General features: G+C 52.5%; 3 protein-coding genes across 5 annotated transcripts in view; 2 read left to right on the top strand and 1 right to left on the bottom strand.

The window, feature by feature from the left end:
• The first annotated feature begins 2313 nt into the window (after window positions 1–2313).
• On the top strand, window positions 2314–4516 carry ATF4 (activating transcription factor 4). 2 transcript variants are annotated; one of them, XM_003419752.4, is made up of 3 exons: window positions 2314–2491; window positions 3208–3525; window positions 3610–4516. In XM_003419752.4, exons 2-3 carry the CDS (start codon window positions 3300–3302, stop codon window positions 4443–4445), a joined length of 1062 nt encoding a protein of 353 aa, XP_003419800.1. In that variant the 5' UTR covers window positions 2314–2491; window positions 3208–3299; the 3' UTR covers window positions 4446–4516. The 2 variants fall into 2 exon arrangements, with proteins under 2 accessions (XP_003419800.1, XP_064139573.1); XM_064283503.1 differs by lacking the exon at window positions 2314–2491 and having other exon boundaries at window positions 3022–3525.
• Window positions 4517–10172: 5656 nt separating this feature from the next.
• RPS19BP1 (ribosomal protein S19 binding protein 1) lies at window positions 10173–17362 on the bottom strand. 2 transcript variants are annotated; one of them, XM_064283504.1, is made up of 5 exons: window positions 17239–17362; window positions 16958–17086; window positions 11422–11519; window positions 10988–11092; window positions 10173–10698 (listed from the first exon to the last, which is right to left on the bottom strand). In XM_064283504.1, exons 1-5 carry the CDS (start codon window positions 17288–17290, stop codon window positions 10567–10569), a joined length of 516 nt encoding a protein of 171 aa, XP_064139574.1. In that variant the 5' UTR covers window positions 17291–17362; the 3' UTR covers window positions 10173–10566. The 2 variants fall into 2 exon arrangements, with proteins under 2 accessions (XP_064139574.1, XP_003419799.2); XM_003419751.4 differs by lacking the exon at window positions 10988–11092 and having other exon boundaries at window positions 17239–17361.
• Window positions 17081–19010, top strand: part of CACNA1I (calcium voltage-gated channel subunit alpha1 I) — a 190780-nt gene continuing 188850 nt past the window's right edge. Inside the window, exon 1 of the mRNA XM_064283506.1 lies at window positions 17081–17997. The gene's annotated coding sequence lies outside the window, so the exon portion shown is untranslated. The remainder of the gene's footprint in view (window positions 17998–19010) is intronic.

The raw sequence follows: 19010 nt of genomic DNA, 5'->3' as shown, positions 1-19010 counted from the left end.
AAATTGAGGCTCACAGAGGTTAAGTCATTTAGCCAAAGTGTCCCAGGTAATAGTAGAGCCAGGATTCTTTTCGGTTTGGCTCCCAAATCTGTCTTCTAACCCCACCCGGAAACCCTGGTGGCATAGTGGTTAAGAGCTACGGCTGCTAACCAAAAGGTTGGCAGTTCAAATCCACCAGGCGCTCCTTGGGAACGCTATGGGGTGGTTCTACTCTGTTCTAAAGGGTTGCTGGGAGTCAGAATCGATGGCAACAGGTTTGGTTTTTCGGGTTTTAACCCCTACCCTGGAGTCCGTGGGTGGTGGGAATGGTTAATGCGCTTGGCTGCTAACTGAATGGTTGGAGATTCAAGCCCACCCTGAGGTGCCTCAGAAGAAAGGCTTACTTTGAAAAATCATCCATTGACACACATCAATTGACTTGATAGCAACTTAAAAAAAAAACTACATACTGCCTCTAGTGGGAGCTGGGTGACTGGGCAAGATGCCTCATCCTGTTAGGCCTCAGTTTAGTATTGTTTAAAATTTGTTGGGCTAGATTGAATCAAGTCAAAAAATGGTCTGTAGTTCTCCAGGACAGTGCTTCCCAAGTGTTTTTTTTTTTTTTTGACATCATAGCCGTGGTAGAAATAACTATATGGCACACTGATGAATGGAGGAGGAAACCAGGCCTCTGCTGCAGGCAGGGGATGAGGGCACGGTTGGGAGGTTTCCCAGCACTCTACAGCTCCATCATAGAGAGCAAGTCGCTGGCCCAGACTGAGACAGCCGCACCCAAACACACCAACCCCCAGCAAAGGGACATGGTTCTCAAGCTTCTCTCCTCACAGGGTCACTAGGATGACTTCGTGGGAAGTTGGTCATGCTTGGGAGTGACAGAACTGGGAGTTACTGAAACTATCCTAGTGCGAGAGATGCCAGGTGAATAAAGTCTCCCCGTGTTCTCAGAGGAATTGCATCTACATAAACTGGAAGAAATTCCTGCTTGACTGCATACTTTTAAACGAGTGGCAAACATAGTTTAGCAGAATGGATATTGTAAAACACAGGTTGGGCGATAAAGTTACGCACAAGGAGTTGAGGGTGAGGACTTCGCGCTGGGCCTCGACGGTAGGTGGGCGTGGGTCTAGTCATCTCCCAACTGAGGTCCGAAGGTTTAGCGCCCTCTCCCCGGCCCTCTCAGCTACTGGAGGGCTTGCAGTAGTGAATGCACATATGTAATGACATTTCCCTTTTGACATAGTTTTCTCCTAGGGACTCCCTCGGAGCCCGCAGAGGACCCGCCAGAAGCCAGTCAGTGAATGATGCCCGCGGCCCCGGGTGCTCTTGTCTCTCTTGAATTCATGTCATTGCCTCAAAGCATTTTTATTGCAGTTAACATTTTGTTTGCCGTTTTTCTTTGCTGTAGCAACAAGGCTCCCCATTATTTCTGGGGGCAATTTTATTAGCTGTTAGTGGTTATCTGTAGCGGACAGTCAGCTGTCCGTGTGGGATCGCTCGGCAAGATAAAGGGTTGCACTAGGTAACTTCCAGGGCCTTTCCAGGGGGGAAGTCAACCCCATGTGTACAAACAGAACAAAAATGGGCGGAGGAACTTGGGGACAAAGAGCCCGGCCTGGCGTTGTTTCGTCACGTCAATGAGGAAGGGAAGGGGCCGGGCCCTAATGCCACTGTTTGGGGCGCCCTGGGCTACAGCTGCCCGGAGACGGGTGCTGGCGCGGTCGTGGGTGCTGGGCGGCCCGGACTGAGAGGCCGCCCCAGCCGCGCGTCTCCGAGAAGGGGCAGCGAAGGGCCGAGGCCGGCGGCGGGAACCGCGCTGACAGCTCTGGCCCTTCCCGCGCGGGCCTGGGCTACGTCACGGAGCAGCCCGCCCACCTCGTCCTGATCCAATGGGAGCCCGAGACACGTGTAACTCTCCATGCCAGGGCCAATCAGCTCGACGCGCGCTCCCGCCAGCATCTCGCGCGATAACCGGGCGGCTTGGGATGAGAGGCTTCTGTCCCCGCCCCTCGGCTGACTCCGGAAGCGAGGCGACCGAGGGATTCCTCCGCTCTCCGGGGCGCCGAGCGTCTAATCTTAGCAGCCTTGTAAAGTAGTGCGCCTCTTTCTTTTCGCGAGGCCTTGAGAATAGCTCATTTTCTTTTTACAGTTACGTCCTGGACCTAAAGACCGTGGGTTGGAAAAGATCAGGGAGTCAGATAGGCGAAACCTCGGAGGTAAGAGGCGAAGGTCACGTGGCCAGGGCGGAGGAACATGTCTGTGGTGCGGCCCGCGCCGGCGCGTATAAAGGGCCCGCGAGGGCGCGGCGGCCATTTCTCCTCCCGCCTTCAGATGTAGAAAAGAGACGTAGCCCGCGCCTTCCCTCCCCGCCCGCAGGGTCCGCAGCCGTCATGGCGTATTAGAGGCAGCAGTGCCTGCGGCAGCGTTGGCCATTGCAGCGGCGGCAGCAGCACCAGGCTCTGCAGCGGCACCCCCCAGCGGCTTAAGCCATGGCGTAAGTACCGGGGTGGGGCCCGCTGGCCGGGCGTCCCGGGCCGGGCGGACGTGGCTGGGCTGGGCGCGGTCCTGGGGCCGGGCGGCGTCGCGGGGACAGGAAGCTGTTTTACGAGGCGCCGGCGCCGCGGGAGCCCTGCTGGGTGTCCCCGAGACGCCGGCGCCCTGGGTCGGGGGGAGCGGCCGGCGCCCTGGGTCGGCCGGCAAACGTGGCAGGAGCCAAGATGGCGGCGGCGGGGCGGGGCGGGGGCGCCGTGGCCGGATTTGGGCAGCGCGGGGAGCGCCTTCCCCGGGGCGGGGCGCCGTGGCCGGATTTGGGCAGCGCGGGGAGCGCCTTCCCCGGGGTGGGGCGCCGTGGCCGGATTTGGGCAGCGCGGGGAGCGCCTTCCCCGGGGTGGGGCGCCGTGGCCGGATTTGGGCAGCGCGGGGAGCGCCTTCCCCGGGGCGGGGGGGCGGCCGTATTTGGGCAACACGGAGAGCGCTTTCTCTGGGGCGGGGCGGCGGCCGTATTTGGGCAGCACGGAGAGAGCCTTCACCCCGCGGCGGGGCCGGCTGAGCCGGGACGCAGCCAAGGGTGCTCGGTGCCTCCGAGGCCACGTGCGCCCCACTCTCCAAAGCCAAGCGGGCTTCCCACGCGGCCGTCCTGTCTCAGGGCAGAACGATGAGGTTCCCAGGCGAGCCCGTGTCTGATGGGCCTTCGTTCCCGGCTCCTTGCAGGCTTCTCACGGCATTCAGCAGCAGCATTGCTGTAACCGACAGAGACACCTTCGAATTAAGCACATTCCTCGATTTCAGCAAGGCCCCGCGTTATGGCCGAGATGAGCTTCCTGAGCAGCGAGGTGTTGGTGGGGGACTTGATGTCCCCCTTCGACCAGTCGGGTTTGGGGGTTGAAGAAACCCTAGGTCTCTTAGACGACTACCTGGAGGTGGCCAAGCACTGCAGACCGCATGGGTTCTCCAGGGACAAGGCTAAGGCGGGCTCCTCCGAATGGCTGGCTGTGGACGGGTTGGTCGATGCCTCAGACAACGGCAAGGGTGAGTGGCTGTCCTTTATCCCCCGGCGTGGTCTGGGTCACTTGTGCTTGGGGAGAGTTGATGCCACTTTTTTGTGTCTTGTAGAGGATGCCTTCTCCGGAACAGATTGGATGGTGGAGAAAATGGATCTGAAGGAGTTTGACTTCGATGCCCTATTGAGTCTAGACGACCTGGAAATTATGCCAGCCGAGCTTTTGGCCACGTTGGATGACACCTGTGATCTCTTAGACCCTTTAGTCCAGGAGACGAATGAGCCCCCCCAGACATTGAACCCAATTGGCCATCTCCCAGAAAGTTTTCCACAAACTGACCAGGTTGCCCCATTGACCTTCCTGCAACCTCTGCCCCATTGCCCCGGAGTCCTGGCCTCCACTCCAGACCATTCTTTTAGTTTAGAGCTCGGCAGTGAAGTGGATATTTCCGAAGGAGACAGAAAGGCAGATTCCTTTCTGTATGTTACCGCGGTCCCTCAGTGCATAAAAGAGGAGGAGGCCCCTTCAGATAATGACAGTGGCATCTGCATGAGTCCTGAATCCTGTCCAGGATCTCCCCAGCACAGCCCCTCCACCTCTGGGGGCTCTCCAGATAGGAGCTTGCTGTCTCCACCTGCTCTCGGTGGCTCTGCTCGCCCCAAACCTTATGATCCTCCTAGAGAGAAGGTGGTAGCAGCAAAAGTAAAGGGAGAGAAATTGGATAAGAAACTGAAAAAAATGGAGCAGAACAAGACAGCAGCCACTAGGTACCGTCAGAAAAAGAGGGCAGAGCAGGAGGCCCTCACGGATGAGTGTAAGGAGCTAGAAAAGAAAAACGAGGCTTTGAAGGAGAGGGCAGATTCTCTGGCCAAGGAGATCCAGTATCTGAAAGACTTGATAGAAGAGGTCCGCAGGGCCAGGGGGAAGAAAAGGGATTCCCTAGGGTAGTCAGGAATGGGTGCTTGTATATAGGAGGCTTGCGCTGAAGCTGTGTTGTAATAAATTATTTTGTAGTGAAAGTACTTTTGTAGATGTGCTGTGTATCGTAAGTTTTTTTGATTTGTGGCTAAAATGATTCACTTAATCCTTCCAGGAGTGGGTTCTGGTCCTTCATGGGGTCCAGGGGTGGGTGAGATCATTACTGAGGATCACAGGTTTGATAGGCTGTTTGGGTGGGGTGGGTCATGGGAGGTGATGGTTTCCATTGGGTCCCCGAGTTTCAGGCAAAGAGTTGGGCTTGAGCCCAACAGTTGGCTGGGTGTTTTTCTGGAACTGAACTCTTAGGGTTTCTCTTACCAGTAACCCATTGGGGTGGGGCTGGAGAGTTAGCCCTCGGGACTTACGGGACAGCTGGGAGGGCAGAACTTCCTGGTCTTGTTGACACAACCTTGGCTGTATTTTAAGCTTTGCCAGCTCTGTAAGCTGTTTCCCTGAAGGGAACCAGTTCAGACAAAAGGCTTCAGATTTTAAAGTGGGCCTGGAGGGCTGAGAATTGTCTCAAATCACCAATCCCAATGCGGTGGAGTGGAATGGACGAATGCCTATCGGTGTGGGCTCCTGGCCAGGGCTTTTGAGAATGCTGCCTCTGCCAGTTGAGAGCCCCAACGTCCCCATCTAGAGCTGTTTGGATGAGCCCAGCTCACAAAAGGCAGCTCGTGGGAGCCATGCAGCCTCCTTCCAATCCTGAGCTTGTGTGGCTGGGTTATACACGATGACTACCTCAAGTCTCATTTGTAGGACAAGGTAGATGAGTCAGCCCATCAGGTCTAGGCAGGTCCTTGGTGTCCTTTGAGACCAATTCCCCAGAGAGAACCAGCGGGGTGTACCTGGCCAGGCCAGGACATGTCATGAAGGAGATGGACTCATTGCTGGCACAGTGGCTGGGATGCGGGTGGGCAGTTGCAGCACCATCTCACCAGGTCCCCACAACAATTGACTGGGCAGGCAAGGTGATGACCCCATCTTAGAATCAGGAAACACAGGATCTTGGGCACTGTGGTAGAACCAGGATTTGAACCTATGGGTCTGGCCTCTCAGTGTTGTCTCTTGGAAGGGCTTAGGGACAAGAAGCTTGCAGGGTAGGGCCCACATTCTGGCCCACATTGCCCAGACCCAGCAGAGCCAGCTGTTGTAATGAACACAACCGATGGCACCAGAGGGGTGTGGGTGTTACATGTGGGCCTTGGACCTCCCTGAGAGTCTAGAATTTCCCACAAGGCCATGGGCCCTACCTCTTATTCTCTTACCCTGAGAGGAGGAGGCCACTGGTGTAGGTGCTATGGGCAGGGGTGTGGCTAAGAGCAGAGGTTCTAGAATCAGAACCTTACTTCCCTACATTTTGGCTGTGTGACCTTGGGCAAGTTACTTAACCTTTTCCTGTGCCTCATCTCAAGGGGCTTAGATGCCCGGTTCCTTCCTTTTTCCCTGCTTCCCACAACTGACTCAGGCCTCATCCTTCAGTGTAAGATCCACACTGAGAATTTCACCCTGATCGGCCCATCTAAGCAGCTTAACTGTTAACAGCTAAGTAGATGGGAATTTACTGATTAAAAAAATGGCATGGAGTCAGCTTGTCTTAGTCATCTAGTGCTGCCATAACAGAAATACAACAAGCAGATGGCCTTAACAAAGAGAAGTTTATTTTCTCACAGTCTAGCACGTTACAAGTTGAAATTCAGGGCGTCGGCTCCAGGGGAAGGCTTGCTCTGTCTGTTGGCTCTGGAGGAAGGTCTTTGTCTTCAGTCTTCCCCTGGTTGAGGAGCTTCTCAGGCACAGGGACCTCAGTTCCAAAGAGCACTCTCTGCTCTGGGTGCTGCTTTCTTGGTGGTATGAGGTTCCTAACTCTCTGCTTGCTTCTCTTTGCTTTTATCTCTCTGGAGAGAAAATGTGCAGGCCACACCCCAGGGAAACTCGCTTTATCTTGGATTAGGGAGGTGACCTGAGTAAGGGTGGTGGTACAATCCCATCTAAACCTCTCAACATACGATTACAATCACAAAATGGAGGACGACCACCCAATACTGGGAACAAGGCCTAACCAAATTGATACACGGTTTTAGGGGGACATAAGTCAATCCATGACACAGCTATAGGCACTGATATTATGAAAACTTAAGTTGTTAAAAGAAAAAAAAAATTTTTTTTAAGTTCTACGCTAAGTGCTGTTTTATAAGGATCACTTCATTCCTGTTTTATGGATGAGGAAACAGGCTCAGAGAGGCTTAGTAACTTGCCTGGTTAATAGATGGCAGATTCAAACACAGGCAGTCTGGGTCTAGGGTGCACACTTTTAATTGGGGTGACTCCAGAATTTCTTACAGGCAGGGCACAGGGGAAGCCATCTAGTTGGAAACGGTGCCCTGGAGGCTTAAGTTGGGTGTTCCACCCCTAAGCATGGTAGCCTGCTTTCACCAAGGGTTAGCTGGCCCTACCTGGGGGACATGAGGTGGGGACAGGAATAGGACACTGAGAGTGAGGAGGGGAGGGGAGAGACAGCCACCTCAACAAGGCCCACCCAGAGTCATCCAGTGCTCCTGTGAGCTGGCCTTAGAACAGTTGTCCACGCCTCACGCGGCAGGCTGAAAACAGGCCCAGACGGGCAGCGCAGGCCGGGGCCTGAAGGTGGAAGCCTGAAGCTAAGGCCTCCCTGGACCCAAAGTCCAGGGAGGGGCAGTGCAGCCAAGGCACTGGCAGAGCCCCATGGGCTCAGCCCACAGACCACACTCAGCCCTTGTCCACGTCCCTGACCTCCTCCTCCTCCTCCACTGTGCTCCAGCCACAGCGGCCTTCTGCACCTCTCTGCAAGCTCATTCCTGCCCCGGGGACTTTGCACTTGCTGTTCCCTCTGCAAGATTTTCCCACGACCATCCCCCTTCTCAACATGCAGGTCTAATGTCAGCCCAGCTGAGATCTTATGGGGCTGCCCCCGCTGATGTCTCAGCCCCTCTGCTCTACCCAGTTTTAAGTTTTTCATAAGGCTTGTTTCTAGTTAGGGAGCCCTGGTGGTACAGTGGTTAAGTGCACCTGATGGATTCGAACTGCCAACCTTTTGGTTAGCAAGCCATAGCTCTTAACCACTACACCACCAGGATTTCCGCAGCCTTGGAAACCCCTGTGGGACAGTTCTACTCTGTCCTATAAGGTTGCTACGAATTGGAATTGACTCGACAGCAACGAGTTTCTGGGTATTTCTACTTGAACTCATTTATTTGTACGCAGTATAGGTTTATTTTCTATTTTCCACTCCCCAGCTGCAATGTAAGCAAGCTCTATGACAGCGGAGAGCTTGCTGTCTTGCTCACACCTGTATTTCCAAGACCTGCTACAGTGCCTGACAACTACAGTCGATCTTCATTATTTGTGGATTCCGTATTTGCGAACTTGCCTACTTGCTAAAATTTACCTGTAACCCCAAAGTCAATAGTCACATTGCTTTTGTGGGCATTTGTAAACATGTACGCACGCAGAGCAGAGAAAAACTGGAGTTGCCCCCACACATGGTCCCAGCTGAGGTTGGCACTGTGCCTTCCTGTTTCAGCTCTGGTACTGTAAACAAGTTTCCTTTGCACAGTCTATTTAGTGCCACGTGGTTGTTTTTGCATTTTTGTGCTTTGTTGATTTTGCTCTTTCACATAGCCCCCAAGCATAGCGCTGAAGTGCTCCCTAGGGTTCCTAAGCTCAAGGAGGCTGTGAAGGGCTTCACAAAAAAAATATGTACATTAGATAAGGTCCGTTCAGGCATGAGTTACAGTGCTGATGGCGAGAGTTCAAAGTGAACCAATCAGTAACACATTATGAAATGTGTCCTTAAATAGAAACACCCTGCTCCTTTAGAGGGGTAATCAGGCAAGGCCTCCCAAACAGGAAGGCCTTGGGTGGAGGCCGTAGCTTGGGGCAGGGCACAGCTTGCCTGCAGCCTTGTAGACCCTGATAAGGACTTTAGTTTCCCCGCCCACGCCCTTTGCTGCCCTTCCTGGTGGCACATGCTCTCCTCCAGGCCTGCACCAGCTCCCCCTGCTATCCTGACGACCTGTGCCAGAACTGCCCGGGCAGCTGTTGAAATACAGATTCCTGGGTCCCGTCCTGACTTACTGGACCGGAAATCTCAGGGGTGACCACTAACAGCTGTCATTCAGAGGGGCGTGGACACCTTCCCCCCATTAGCGTCACTTATGTAAATGTCAGATTTACCAGAACGCTGACAAGGAGGGCAATAGCAGAGCCCTGCTGGCCTAGTAGCTTGGCAGACGTGGCCAGACTGGGTGCCGGCCCTCTCCACATGGGAGCAGCTGGGTGAGTATGTAACAGCAGGCATCCTTGTTAGAAAGGCACCCCTGGAGCTGGTGGCTGAGGTCAGCTGGTTCTTGCAAGCAACTGAGTCAACATTTTTTTTTTCAAGTTTTATTGTTTTAGGTGGAAGTTTACAGTGCAAATTAGTTTCTCATTCAAAATTTATATACAAATTGTTTTGTGACATCGATTGCAATTCCCGCAACATGTCATGAGCCAGCTTCTTGCTAAGCTGCTTAAACGATGAAGGGAAGGTGTCCCCAAGGATCTCCAGGTCTGCCTCTCTCCAGTGGGCTCAGTTCAGCTCACAGGCCCAGCGTGTGGAGACATGAGGCCCGCCCACGCCTCCCCTGCTCTGGACAAGCCCAGCAGAGGCAGGCTGGGGTCCGTCCCTCCTCTCTCCATGCCTGTCCTGACCTCCTGGCTGGGCAGCAGAACCTCCTGCTGCGCAGTAGAGGCCACCTGGAGAGGCGGGTTTTGTGCCCACCCTCCTGTCCCCAACTCAGGATGGAAAACCGGTTCCTGCGGTTTCACCCCTGGAAAAAGGGAGTCTGGCTGATGCCTATGGGGAGGTGACACCGGAATTGGCTGGGTGTGGACACCTCCAACCTTGGGAAGTGGGTGGGGTGAAAAACTCCCTCTTCAAGTAAGTACAGGCTGCCCCTAGTGCCTCCCCCAACCTCCGCAGCCGGGCAATGGCTCAGCAGAAGACCCCATCGCGGTGCTGGCAGATGGTCACTCCCCATCTGATCCGTCCATACTCTACCAGACACCGCCACGGAACTGCAGTGACCCAAGCAGCCCTTCAGGCTGGGGGCGCTGCCTGAGGACTGCAGAGCCCTCTTCTCCACGAGGCCACACCAAGTACCACCTCCACAGTGCTCCCGGCCTACGACGTCTGGGACAGTGAACACCAGCTCTGGCCTTACGGTTCTTTCACTCACACATGCATGGGTTCAGCAACCATCTGTCCCTTACCTCCCCTGTCCCCTGCACCTCTGCCCACGGGGTGCAATCACAGTCCCCAGCACCACCTTTCTGCCCAGGCACAAACCTGAGCATGAAATCCTGTTTTTTTAAGGCTACCTCTGAGACCTCTCCCTCACGTGACACAGCTAAGAATAAAACTGCATCTGACCCCTCTTGGCCACTCCTCCTGGGTGACAGGAGGCCTGGCTGAAATTCTCTGCTGACAATGGTAGACCCAACGTGTCCTGGGGTGGGAGGGTTGAGACCTTGGTGGCTGCCTGGCTAAGGCTAGCCCAGGGGACTTGTGACCTGAAGCTCTAAGATCCACACGGGGAGGAAGAGGGAAGTGAGGGAAGGCTTCTGGGTGCCAGAGGACATGGGTGACACCTGCAAGTCAGGTCAGCATCACACACATAGTTCTTGGGTCTGTGTTTATTAGAACCCAGGAGACCACACAGCAGCCCTCCTTCTATTCCTGGGGCGTAGCCCCTGAGGGCCCAGTAACTGGCCTTGTTCCACAGCAAACAGCCCTCCCTGAGCACAAGCAAACAAAGCAGTCGGAAATGTTCCCTTCTGGCAGGTGCAACGGGTTCTCCCAAGCTTTCAGCAGTCAGTTCCGGGCTGAGTGTAAATCCTCTCCAGGGTTTTCCAGCTCACCAGGTCTTTTCCAACCTCCACCAGGCTCCTGCTCCGGGTCTTCCCTAAGCCAGGCTGTCCCTGCAGCGCCATCTGCTGGCCATGCTGTGCATGGCTTGGTCCTAGGGGAGGCCGGGCCCCCAGCATCTCCCCAAAAGCTTTACTCTCCTGGGGCCTAGCTACCGAAGTACTCCTGCTGGAACTTCTGGAAGTCCTCCTCAGTGAACACGGTGCCCTCAACCTTCTTCTTCTTCGTCTTGGCCACAGGCCGGTCACAGGCCTTACGACCCTGGTTCTGGAGCAGAATCTGGGGAGGCCGCACGAGTTAAGAGTTCCTAGGCTGCCCTTAGAGCACTGCCCCCACGTGGCCTGCAGAACTGTTCGGGAGGTGGGCACAGCACTCCCACTTACAGAAGAGCAAACTGAGGCCCACGGAGGTCCCAGGGGAGCCTCCTCCACCCCCTCCCTGCAGAGGGAACCCCCTAGGGTGGCCCAACCTCTGCCCTAAGCTCAGCTGTGACCTTCCCTGGATCCCAGGGGAGCAGCCTGAGCCACGATCCCCCAGGTCCCTTCCCGCGGCCCATCCCCCGGCCAACCTGCTGGGTGACAGCCTCAGCCACGATCCACCTGGCCAACCTGCTGGGTGACAGCCTCAGCCACGGTCCCTCAGGTCCCTTCCCGCGGCCCATCCCCTGGCCAACCTGCTGGGTGACAGCCTCAGCCACGGTCCCCTAGGTCCCTTCCCGCGGCCCATCCCCCCGGCCAACCTGCTGGGTGACAGCCTCAGCCACGATCCCCCAGGTCCCTTCCCGCGGCCCAGCCCCCTGGCCAACCTGCTGGGTGACAGCCTCAGCCACGGTCCCCCAGGTCCCTTCCCGCGGCCCATCCCCCTGGCCAACCTGCTGGGTGACAGCCTCAGCCACGGTCCCCCAGGTCCCTTCCCGCGGCCCATCCCCCTGGCCAACCTGCTGGGTGACAGCCTCAGCCACGGTCCCCCAGGTCCCTTCCCGTGGCCCATCCCCTGGCCAACCTGCTGGGTGACAGCCTCAGCCACGGTGCTTCTTGCACAGGTCATGAACTTCAGGTTTGTTTTGAGGTGGTCCTGACATTCTCGCTTCTGGAACTCGGCTGTGGGTGGCAGGAGGGGGCACTGCTTCCGATTCACTCCTGACATGCCCCCGACCCACCTCCCATGGCCCTGACAAAGTCCCTATCACCTCTTCCCTAGATTGTTGCAACAGGCTGGGAGCTTCAAACCCACTCTCCGTACATGGCCTGTTGAAAGCCCTGCCCCTAGGCTCCCAGCTGCTCATGTAATTTATTCACTCATTCAACAAATATGTCTCAAGCACCTACAATGTGTCAGGCACCATTCTAAGTACTGGGCTTACAGCAGGAGACAGAATAGACAAAAACCCCTGCCCTACGGAGCTTACATTCTAGTGGGAAGAGAGATGGTAAACAAGACAGAGTATTTTAGAGGGTGACACATTTTATGAAGAAAAACAAAGTAGGAAACAGAAATGAGCAATGCCAGGGAGCAGTGATTCCAACTTTAAAGGGGGGTGAGAGGTCTGAAAAGGCTGCGCTGAAATGATATTTGACCAAAGACTCAAGGGAGGAAGCATGTGGCTCTCTAGGGGAAGGGCATCCCAGACAGAGGGAACAGCCAGTGCAAAGGCTCTGCAGCTGACGTGTGGCTAACGTGTCTGCAGAACAGACAATGGCTGCACTGGGCGGAGGAGCAGTGAGGGACAAAGGCGGAGTGGGGGCAAATCATGCAGGGCCTCGTCCGCAGTTGTAAGAACTCAGGCTTTTACTGAGTATGATGGGGCTGTGGGGTAGAGCAGAGAAAAGCCTGACTTAGGATATTACAGGATGACTTTGGCTGCTGTGATGAGAACAAGACTGTGGGGGCTGTGGAGTGGGGAGGGAGACCGGTTAGGAGGCTTTTGCAACAATCCAGGAAGAGAAAGATGTAACTCAGACCAAGGGGACAGACAGGTGCTTTCAGAATGGCCGATGAAGGTCACCACTCCTCATTCAATTATGTGTTAGTTGTGTGCTTGACACCAGGGCCACAGACAAACCCACGGGAAGTGGTGCCTTCGAGGAGCTCCCAGTCCAATGGGGGAGGCAGCAAAGTGAACAGCAGTGATGGGTGGTAGCACAAGGGCTGGGACTGATGGGGGTGACTCTGCTCCTGCTTCACAGCAAACCTCACTGTGGCTCCAACGTGTCTCACATTTGTGCCTCCACACTTTACTCATAATGGCATTCATAAATGTTTTCACAAATATTTGAACACCTTTTGTGCACCAGGCCTGAGGGATTCAAAGACACACTAGGAGCTCACCAACTCCCCCCATGTGTTGAAATACCCACCATCCCGCCTGTCCCAAGTCTTTAAAAAAGTCTTTACCTCTTATTAAATGGTACCACATCCTCCAAGGCCGCCCTCTACTAGAAACTCAGCTCCATTTTCTGTATCTCCCTCTTCCTCAACCCTGACAGCCAATGCACCACTAAGTCTGTCAACACTTCCTCTTTACCTTATCTTCCACCTGCTGAATTCTTTTATCTCTGCTGCCTTTTCACTTCTCTGGCCACAGCACCTCCGGCCTGAACACAGAGCAGGCAGAGCACAGACTTGGCCTGGTTTCAAATCTGGCCCTGCTATTGACCATCTGTATGCTCAGCTCCCCCCATGTGTCTGTCAGTTTGTCATACTGTGGGGGCTTGTGTGTTGCTGTGATGCTGGAAGCTATGTCACCAGTATTCAGAAACCAGCAGGGTCACCCAGAGGAAAGGTTTCAGCTGAGCTTCCAGACTAAGACTAAGAAGAAGGACCCGGCACTCTACTTCTGAAAAGCATTAGCCAGTGAAAACCTTGTGAATAGCAGTGGCACATTATCTGATTTAGTGCTGAAAGATGAGCCCCCAGGTTGGAAGGCACTCAAAATATGACTGGCGAAGAGCTGCCTCCTCAAAGTAGAGTCGATCTTAATGAAGTGGATGGAGTAAAGCTTTCGGGACCTTCATTTGCTGATGTGGCATGACTCAAAATGAGAAGAAACAGCTGCAAACATCCATTAATAATCGGAACTTGGAACGTACAAAGTATGAATCTAGGAAAATTGGAAATCGTCAAAAATGAAACGGAACACATAAACATCGATATCCTAAGCATTAGTGAGCTGGAATGGACTGGTATTGGCCATTTTGAATCAGATAATCATACAGTTTACTATGCTGGGAATGACAACTCGAAGAGGAATGGTGCTGCATTCATCGTCAAAAAGAACGTTTCAAGATCTATCCTGAAGTACAACGCTGTCACTGATAGGATAATATCCATACGCCTACAAGGAAGACCAGTTAAATTCAAATTTATGCACCAACTATTAGGGCCTAAGATGTATAGAAGATTTTTATCAGCTGCTGCAGTCTGAAATTGATCGAACATGCAATCAAGATGCATTGGTAATTACTGGCAATTGGAATGCGAAAGTTGGAAACAAAGAAGAAGGATCAGTAGTTGGAAAATATGGCCTTGGTGACAGAAACAATGCCGGAGATCAAATGATAGAATTTTGCAAGACCAACGCCTTCTTCATTGCAAATACCTTCTTTCACCAACATAAACAGCGTTTATACACATAGACCTCGCCAGATGGAACACACAGAAATCAAACTGACTACATCTGTGGAAAGAGACGATGGAAAAGCTCGATGTCATCAGTCAGAACAAGGCCAGGGGCCGACTGTGGAACAGACCATCAACTGCTCATATGCAAGTTCAAGCTGAAACTGAAGAAAATCACAGCAAGTCCACGAGAGCCAAAATATGACCTTCAGTATATCCCACCTGAAGAACAGATTTGACACATTGAACACTAGTGACCGAAGACCAGACGAATTGTGGAATGACATCAAGGACATCATCCATGAAGAAAGCAAGAGATTACTGAAAAGAAAGGAAAGAAAGAAAAGCCAAGGTGGATGTCAGAGGAGACTCTGAAACTTGCTCTTGAGCGTCGAGCAGCTAAAGCAAAAGGAAGAATTCATGAAGTAAAAGAACTGAACAGAAGATTTCAAAGGGCCTCTTGAGAAGACAAAATAAAGTATTATAATGACACGTGCAAAGAGCTGGAGATGGAAAACCAAAAGGGAAGAACACGCTCGGCATTTCTCAAGCTGAAAGAACTGAAGAAAAAATTCAAGCCTCGAGTTGCAATAGTGAAGGATTCCATGGGGAAAATATTAAATGATGCAGGAAGCATCAAAAGAAGATGGAAGGAATACACAGAGTCATTATACCAAAAAGAATTAGTTGATAGTCAACTATTTCAAGAGGTGCCATAGGATCAGGAACCGATGGTACTGAAGGAAGAAGTCCAAGCTGCTCTGAAGACATTGGCGAAAAACAAGCCTCCAGGAACTGATAGAATACCAATTGAGATGTTTCAACAAACAGATGCAGCGCTGGAGGTGCTCACTCGTCTATGCCAAGAAATATGGAAGACAGCTTCCTGGCCAACTGATTGGAAGAGATCCGTATTTATGCCTATTCCCAAGAAAGGTGATCCAACTGAATGTGGAAATTATAGAACAATATTATTAATATCACATGCAAGCAAAATTCTGCTGAAGATCATTCAAAAACGGCTGCAGCAGTATATTGACAGGGAACTGCCAGAAATTCGGGCCAGTTTCAGAAGAGGATGTGGAACCAGGGATATGATTATTGATGTCAGATGGATCCTGGCTGAAAGCACAGAATACCAGAAGGATGTTTACCTGTGTTTTATCGATTACACAAAGGCATTCGACTGTGTGGATCATCACAAACTATGGACAACACCGCGAAGAATGGGAATTCCAGAACACTTAATTGTGCGCGTGAGGAACCTTTACATATGTCAAGAGGCAGTTGTTTGGACAGAACAAGGGGATACTGATTGGTTTAAAGTCAGGAAAGGTGTGTGTCAGGGTTGTATTCTTTCGCCATACCTATTTAGTCTGTATGCTGAACAAATAATACGAGAAGCTGGACTATATGAAGAAGAACGGGGCATCAGGATTGGAGGAAGACTCCTTAACAACCTACATTATGCAGATGACACAACCTTGCTTGCTGAAAGTGAAGAGGACTTGAAGCACTTACTAATGAAAATCAAAGACCACAGCCTTCAGTAGGAATTACACCTCAACATAAAGAAAACAAAAATCCTCACAACTGGACCAATGAGCAACATCATGATCAACGGAGAAAAGACTGAAGTTGTCAAGGACTTCATTTTACTTGGATCCACAATCAACACCCATGGAAGCAGCAGTCAAGAAATCAAAAGACACACTGCATTGGGCAAATCTGCTGCAAAGGACCTCTTCAAAGTGTTGAAGAGCAAACATGTCACCCTGAAGACTAAGGTGCGCCTGACCCAAGCGATGGTATTTTCAATCGCATCATATGCATGTGAAAGCTGGACAATGAATAAGGAAGACTGAAGAAGAGTTGACGCTTTTGAATTGCGGCGTTGGCAAAAAATATTGAATATACCATGGACTGCCAAAAGAAGAAACAAATCTGTCTTGGAAGAAATAAAACCAGAATGCTCCTTAGAAGCAAGGATGGCGAGACTGTGTCTTACATACTATGGACATGTTGTCAGGAGGGATGAGTCCCTGGAGAAGGACATCATGCTTCGGAGAGTACAGGGTCAGCGGAAAAGAGGAAGACCCCCAACAAGGTGGATTGACACAGTGGCTGCAACAATGAGCTCAAACATAACAAGGATTGTAAGGATGGCGTAGGACCAGGCAGTGTTTTGTTCTGTTGTGCATAGGGTCGCGAGGAGTTGGAACCGACTCGAAGGCACCTAACAACAACAACAACATCATCAGGCCAAGTGCTGTTTTCCCGTTTGTAAAATAACAGTCATGAGGATACCTGGCTCCCATGGCTGCTGTGAGACTTAAGCGAGGGACGCTTGTACAGAGAACCTGGCACAAAGCAAGTATTAAGGGGCTGTTTGTTAAATGCTTCATTCTGGAAACACTCTCCCCTGCTCATGTGTGTGACCTACCCACCTTCTTTCTTCCAAATTCTCAAAGGCAACAGCTCCTTTCTGACTCAGTACCTCCGTGGATGCTGTTCCCTGTAGAATCCTCTTCCCCTACTATTCAGCTGGCTCACTCTCATATTCCTTCAGGTCTCATCTTAGATGTCCCTTCTCAGAAAAACCTCTTTTGGTCTTTTATTCTAAGTTCCCCTTAACACTACCTCAGAGCACTGTGGTCTTTGACTTCACAAGCCCCACCACACTTGGCAATTATTTGTTGCTCTGGATATTCTTTGATGCTTCTCTCCCCACTAGGATGTAGTCCACGAGGGTCGATGTGTTTCGTTCACGTCCCTATTCCCGAGACCCCGCCCTGCGCCTGGCACACAGTAGGTATTCCAGAAATCCCTGTGAACGTCTCAACCTGTGCCTCAAGCGTCACCTCCTCCAGGGCGCCGACCCCAACCCCGAGGGCAGCACGGCCAGCCCCTATGAGCTCACCCAGCGCCGACTTGGGCACTTTTCCCTTGGCCGAGTTCCGCAGTTTCCGGGCCTGGGTCGCCTTCGCCTTCCGGGCCCGCTTCACCCGAGCCCCGCTCGGCTTGGCCTGGCTTGGTGCGGCCTGGGGGGCTGTAGGGGAACAGAGGAGCGGACCCGGGTCACAAGGGCGGGCAGGATCCCCATCCCACCGCGGGAAGGGCCGTCCTGGCTCTTTCCGCACTCCCGGGACTCCCGCTGCCCATTCGCCCACGCCGGACGCCCCCGAGCAAGCCCCTCCTCACCCTCCGACGCCCCCAGCAGTTCCAGACCCCGCCGCAACAGGGCCGCCGACATGTCTGCGCTTAGCTCCGCCCACGCGCCTGACGCTATTTCCGCTTTGGCTGCGCTCACCCTTTCGCTGGAAACCCGGGCCGGAAGAAAAGGTTCCGGAGTAGGCGGGCGGAAGTGCCACCTTCCTTAGAACGCATGCGTTAGAGGTTGCCTAGTTTACCACAGACAGGGAAGAGGGACAAGGGCAGGGGGCGGGGCCAGTGTGCAGAAGGACACATTTGTTGGCCAATCCAAACCCGACTATATTATGCGATCCCGGAAGACGTCCACAACTCGTCCAGCCTGGTTGGTGAACCCTCTCAGAGCTGAAGCTCCGTGGTGGGCGGGGCGAGCCTGGGACGAGGCGGAATGGTTCCAAAAAAGGAAACGTTTTGCGGTTGAGTCGGGCTCCTAGTGATCCTATAAGACAGAGTAGAACTACCCGATGGGGTTTTCAAGGAGCGGCTGGTGCATTCCAACTGTCAACTTTTGGCTAGCAGCCAACTCTTAACCACTGAGCCACCAGTAAAAGCGTTCTCAATTTTTACCAAAAAACGAAACAGGCCTGGAGCTGGTGGGGTGACGTACACGTCTCCGCCTTTCAAGGCCCAGCCCACACGCTGCTCAGAACGAACGTCCCCCACATGTCCCCCTCTGCCCGACTCCTGATGGCTTGTGTTTGCACAGTGACGGGGAGCTCACCACTTACCAACTTCTAAAGAGTGCTGCAGGTGAGAAGTTACGCGTTTGTTAGTATTTAAATATGGTCACTGGCCGCGTCCTGCGAATACAGTTTACTCAATACCCCGGCTGTCATCCCTTCAGCCCCATCCCCACCTTTCTCACCGTGACGTCTGTAGCTGCTTCTTTACTGCTCTCTCTGCCTCTGGACCCCTCTAATCCATCCTCCCACGGCAGCCAGAGCGACCTTTCCAAATCTGACCATAGCACTCTCCAGGTGGAAAGTGTTGAGTAACTCCCTGTTGGTTTTAGAGAAAAGACCGTACCCCTCCTCACCTTGGCGTAGGAGGCCCTTCGTAACCCAGACTCGGGCTTCTCTGGGTGTGTGGGAGTTGCCTCCTTACCTGCCTTTGTCCTAGTACTTGGGGTAGGGAGGTCCCGAAAACTCTTTCAGGGGCTCCCTGAGAGCCTCTTTTTTCTACTGTGTATCTATGCGGGCCTGAATTTTTTCCATATACTTCAACCAAACCAACATATTGCACAGATTGAATGCAGAAGCAGACCTGAGACTCCAGCTGTCTACTATTAAGCCAGACATTAAAGAGTTTTGCAAAAAAGGCAAAGCAATGTCAATCTTTCTCACTGTTATTAGTTTTTGAAAATACGATTATTTTTTCATAAAAATGTTATTTATATTAATATACATTTGGTTTGTTATTTTAAATGAATTAATATTTTAAAAATTTCTCAATCTTAATTTCTAACATGGTAAATATCAATAGATATAACTCATATATAAAAGCTCTTTGGGATCCTCACTTTTTAAGAACGTAAAGCAGTTCTGAGACCAGAAAGTTCGAGAACCTCTGGCCTAGAAATTCCTCTTCCTGCAATGGGGAGGGACCCCGACTTGTTTACTCCTCCATCCACAACTCCTAGCCCAGTGCCTGGCATGCAGGAGGCACTCAATAAATGAGTGGTGAGTGGAGAGGAAAGACATTTCATTGAGCAAGCATGTCCTGGCCACCGCAGAGTGTGGGACACAGGGGTGACTCAGATGGTA

This window comes from Loxodonta africana, chromosome 4, assembly GCF_030014295.1.
Source record: "Loxodonta africana isolate mLoxAfr1 chromosome 4, mLoxAfr1.hap2, whole genome shotgun sequence".
In the NCBI taxonomy this organism is placed as follows: domain Eukaryota; kingdom Metazoa; phylum Chordata; class Mammalia; order Proboscidea; family Elephantidae; genus Loxodonta; species Loxodonta africana.
The sequence above is the reverse complement of the archived record's forward strand: the minus strand, read 5'-3'. Positions and strand labels throughout refer to the sequence as shown.

Coding starts and splice junctions, on each gene's coding strand:
- ATF4 (XM_003419752.4), top strand. CDS start 3,300: ATGGCCGAGATGAGCTTCCTGAGCAGCGAGGTGTTGGTGGGGGACTTG. Junction 3,526..3,609: donor TGCCTCAGACAACGGCAAGG/GTGAGTGGCTGT, acceptor TGTGTCTTGTAG/AGGATGCCTTCTCCGGAACA.
- RPS19BP1 (XM_064283504.1), bottom strand. CDS start 17,290: ATGTCGGCGGCCCTGTTGCGGCGGGGTCTGGAACTGCTGGGGGCGTCG. Junction 11,520..16,957: donor AGTGCCCAAGTCGGCGCTGG/GTGAGCTCATAG, acceptor TGCCACCCACAG/CCGAGTTCCAGAAGCGAGAA. Junction 10,699..10,987: donor CTGAGGCTGTCACCCAGCAG/GTTGGCCGGGGG, acceptor CGGCCTCCCCAG/ATTCTGCTCCAGAACCAGGG.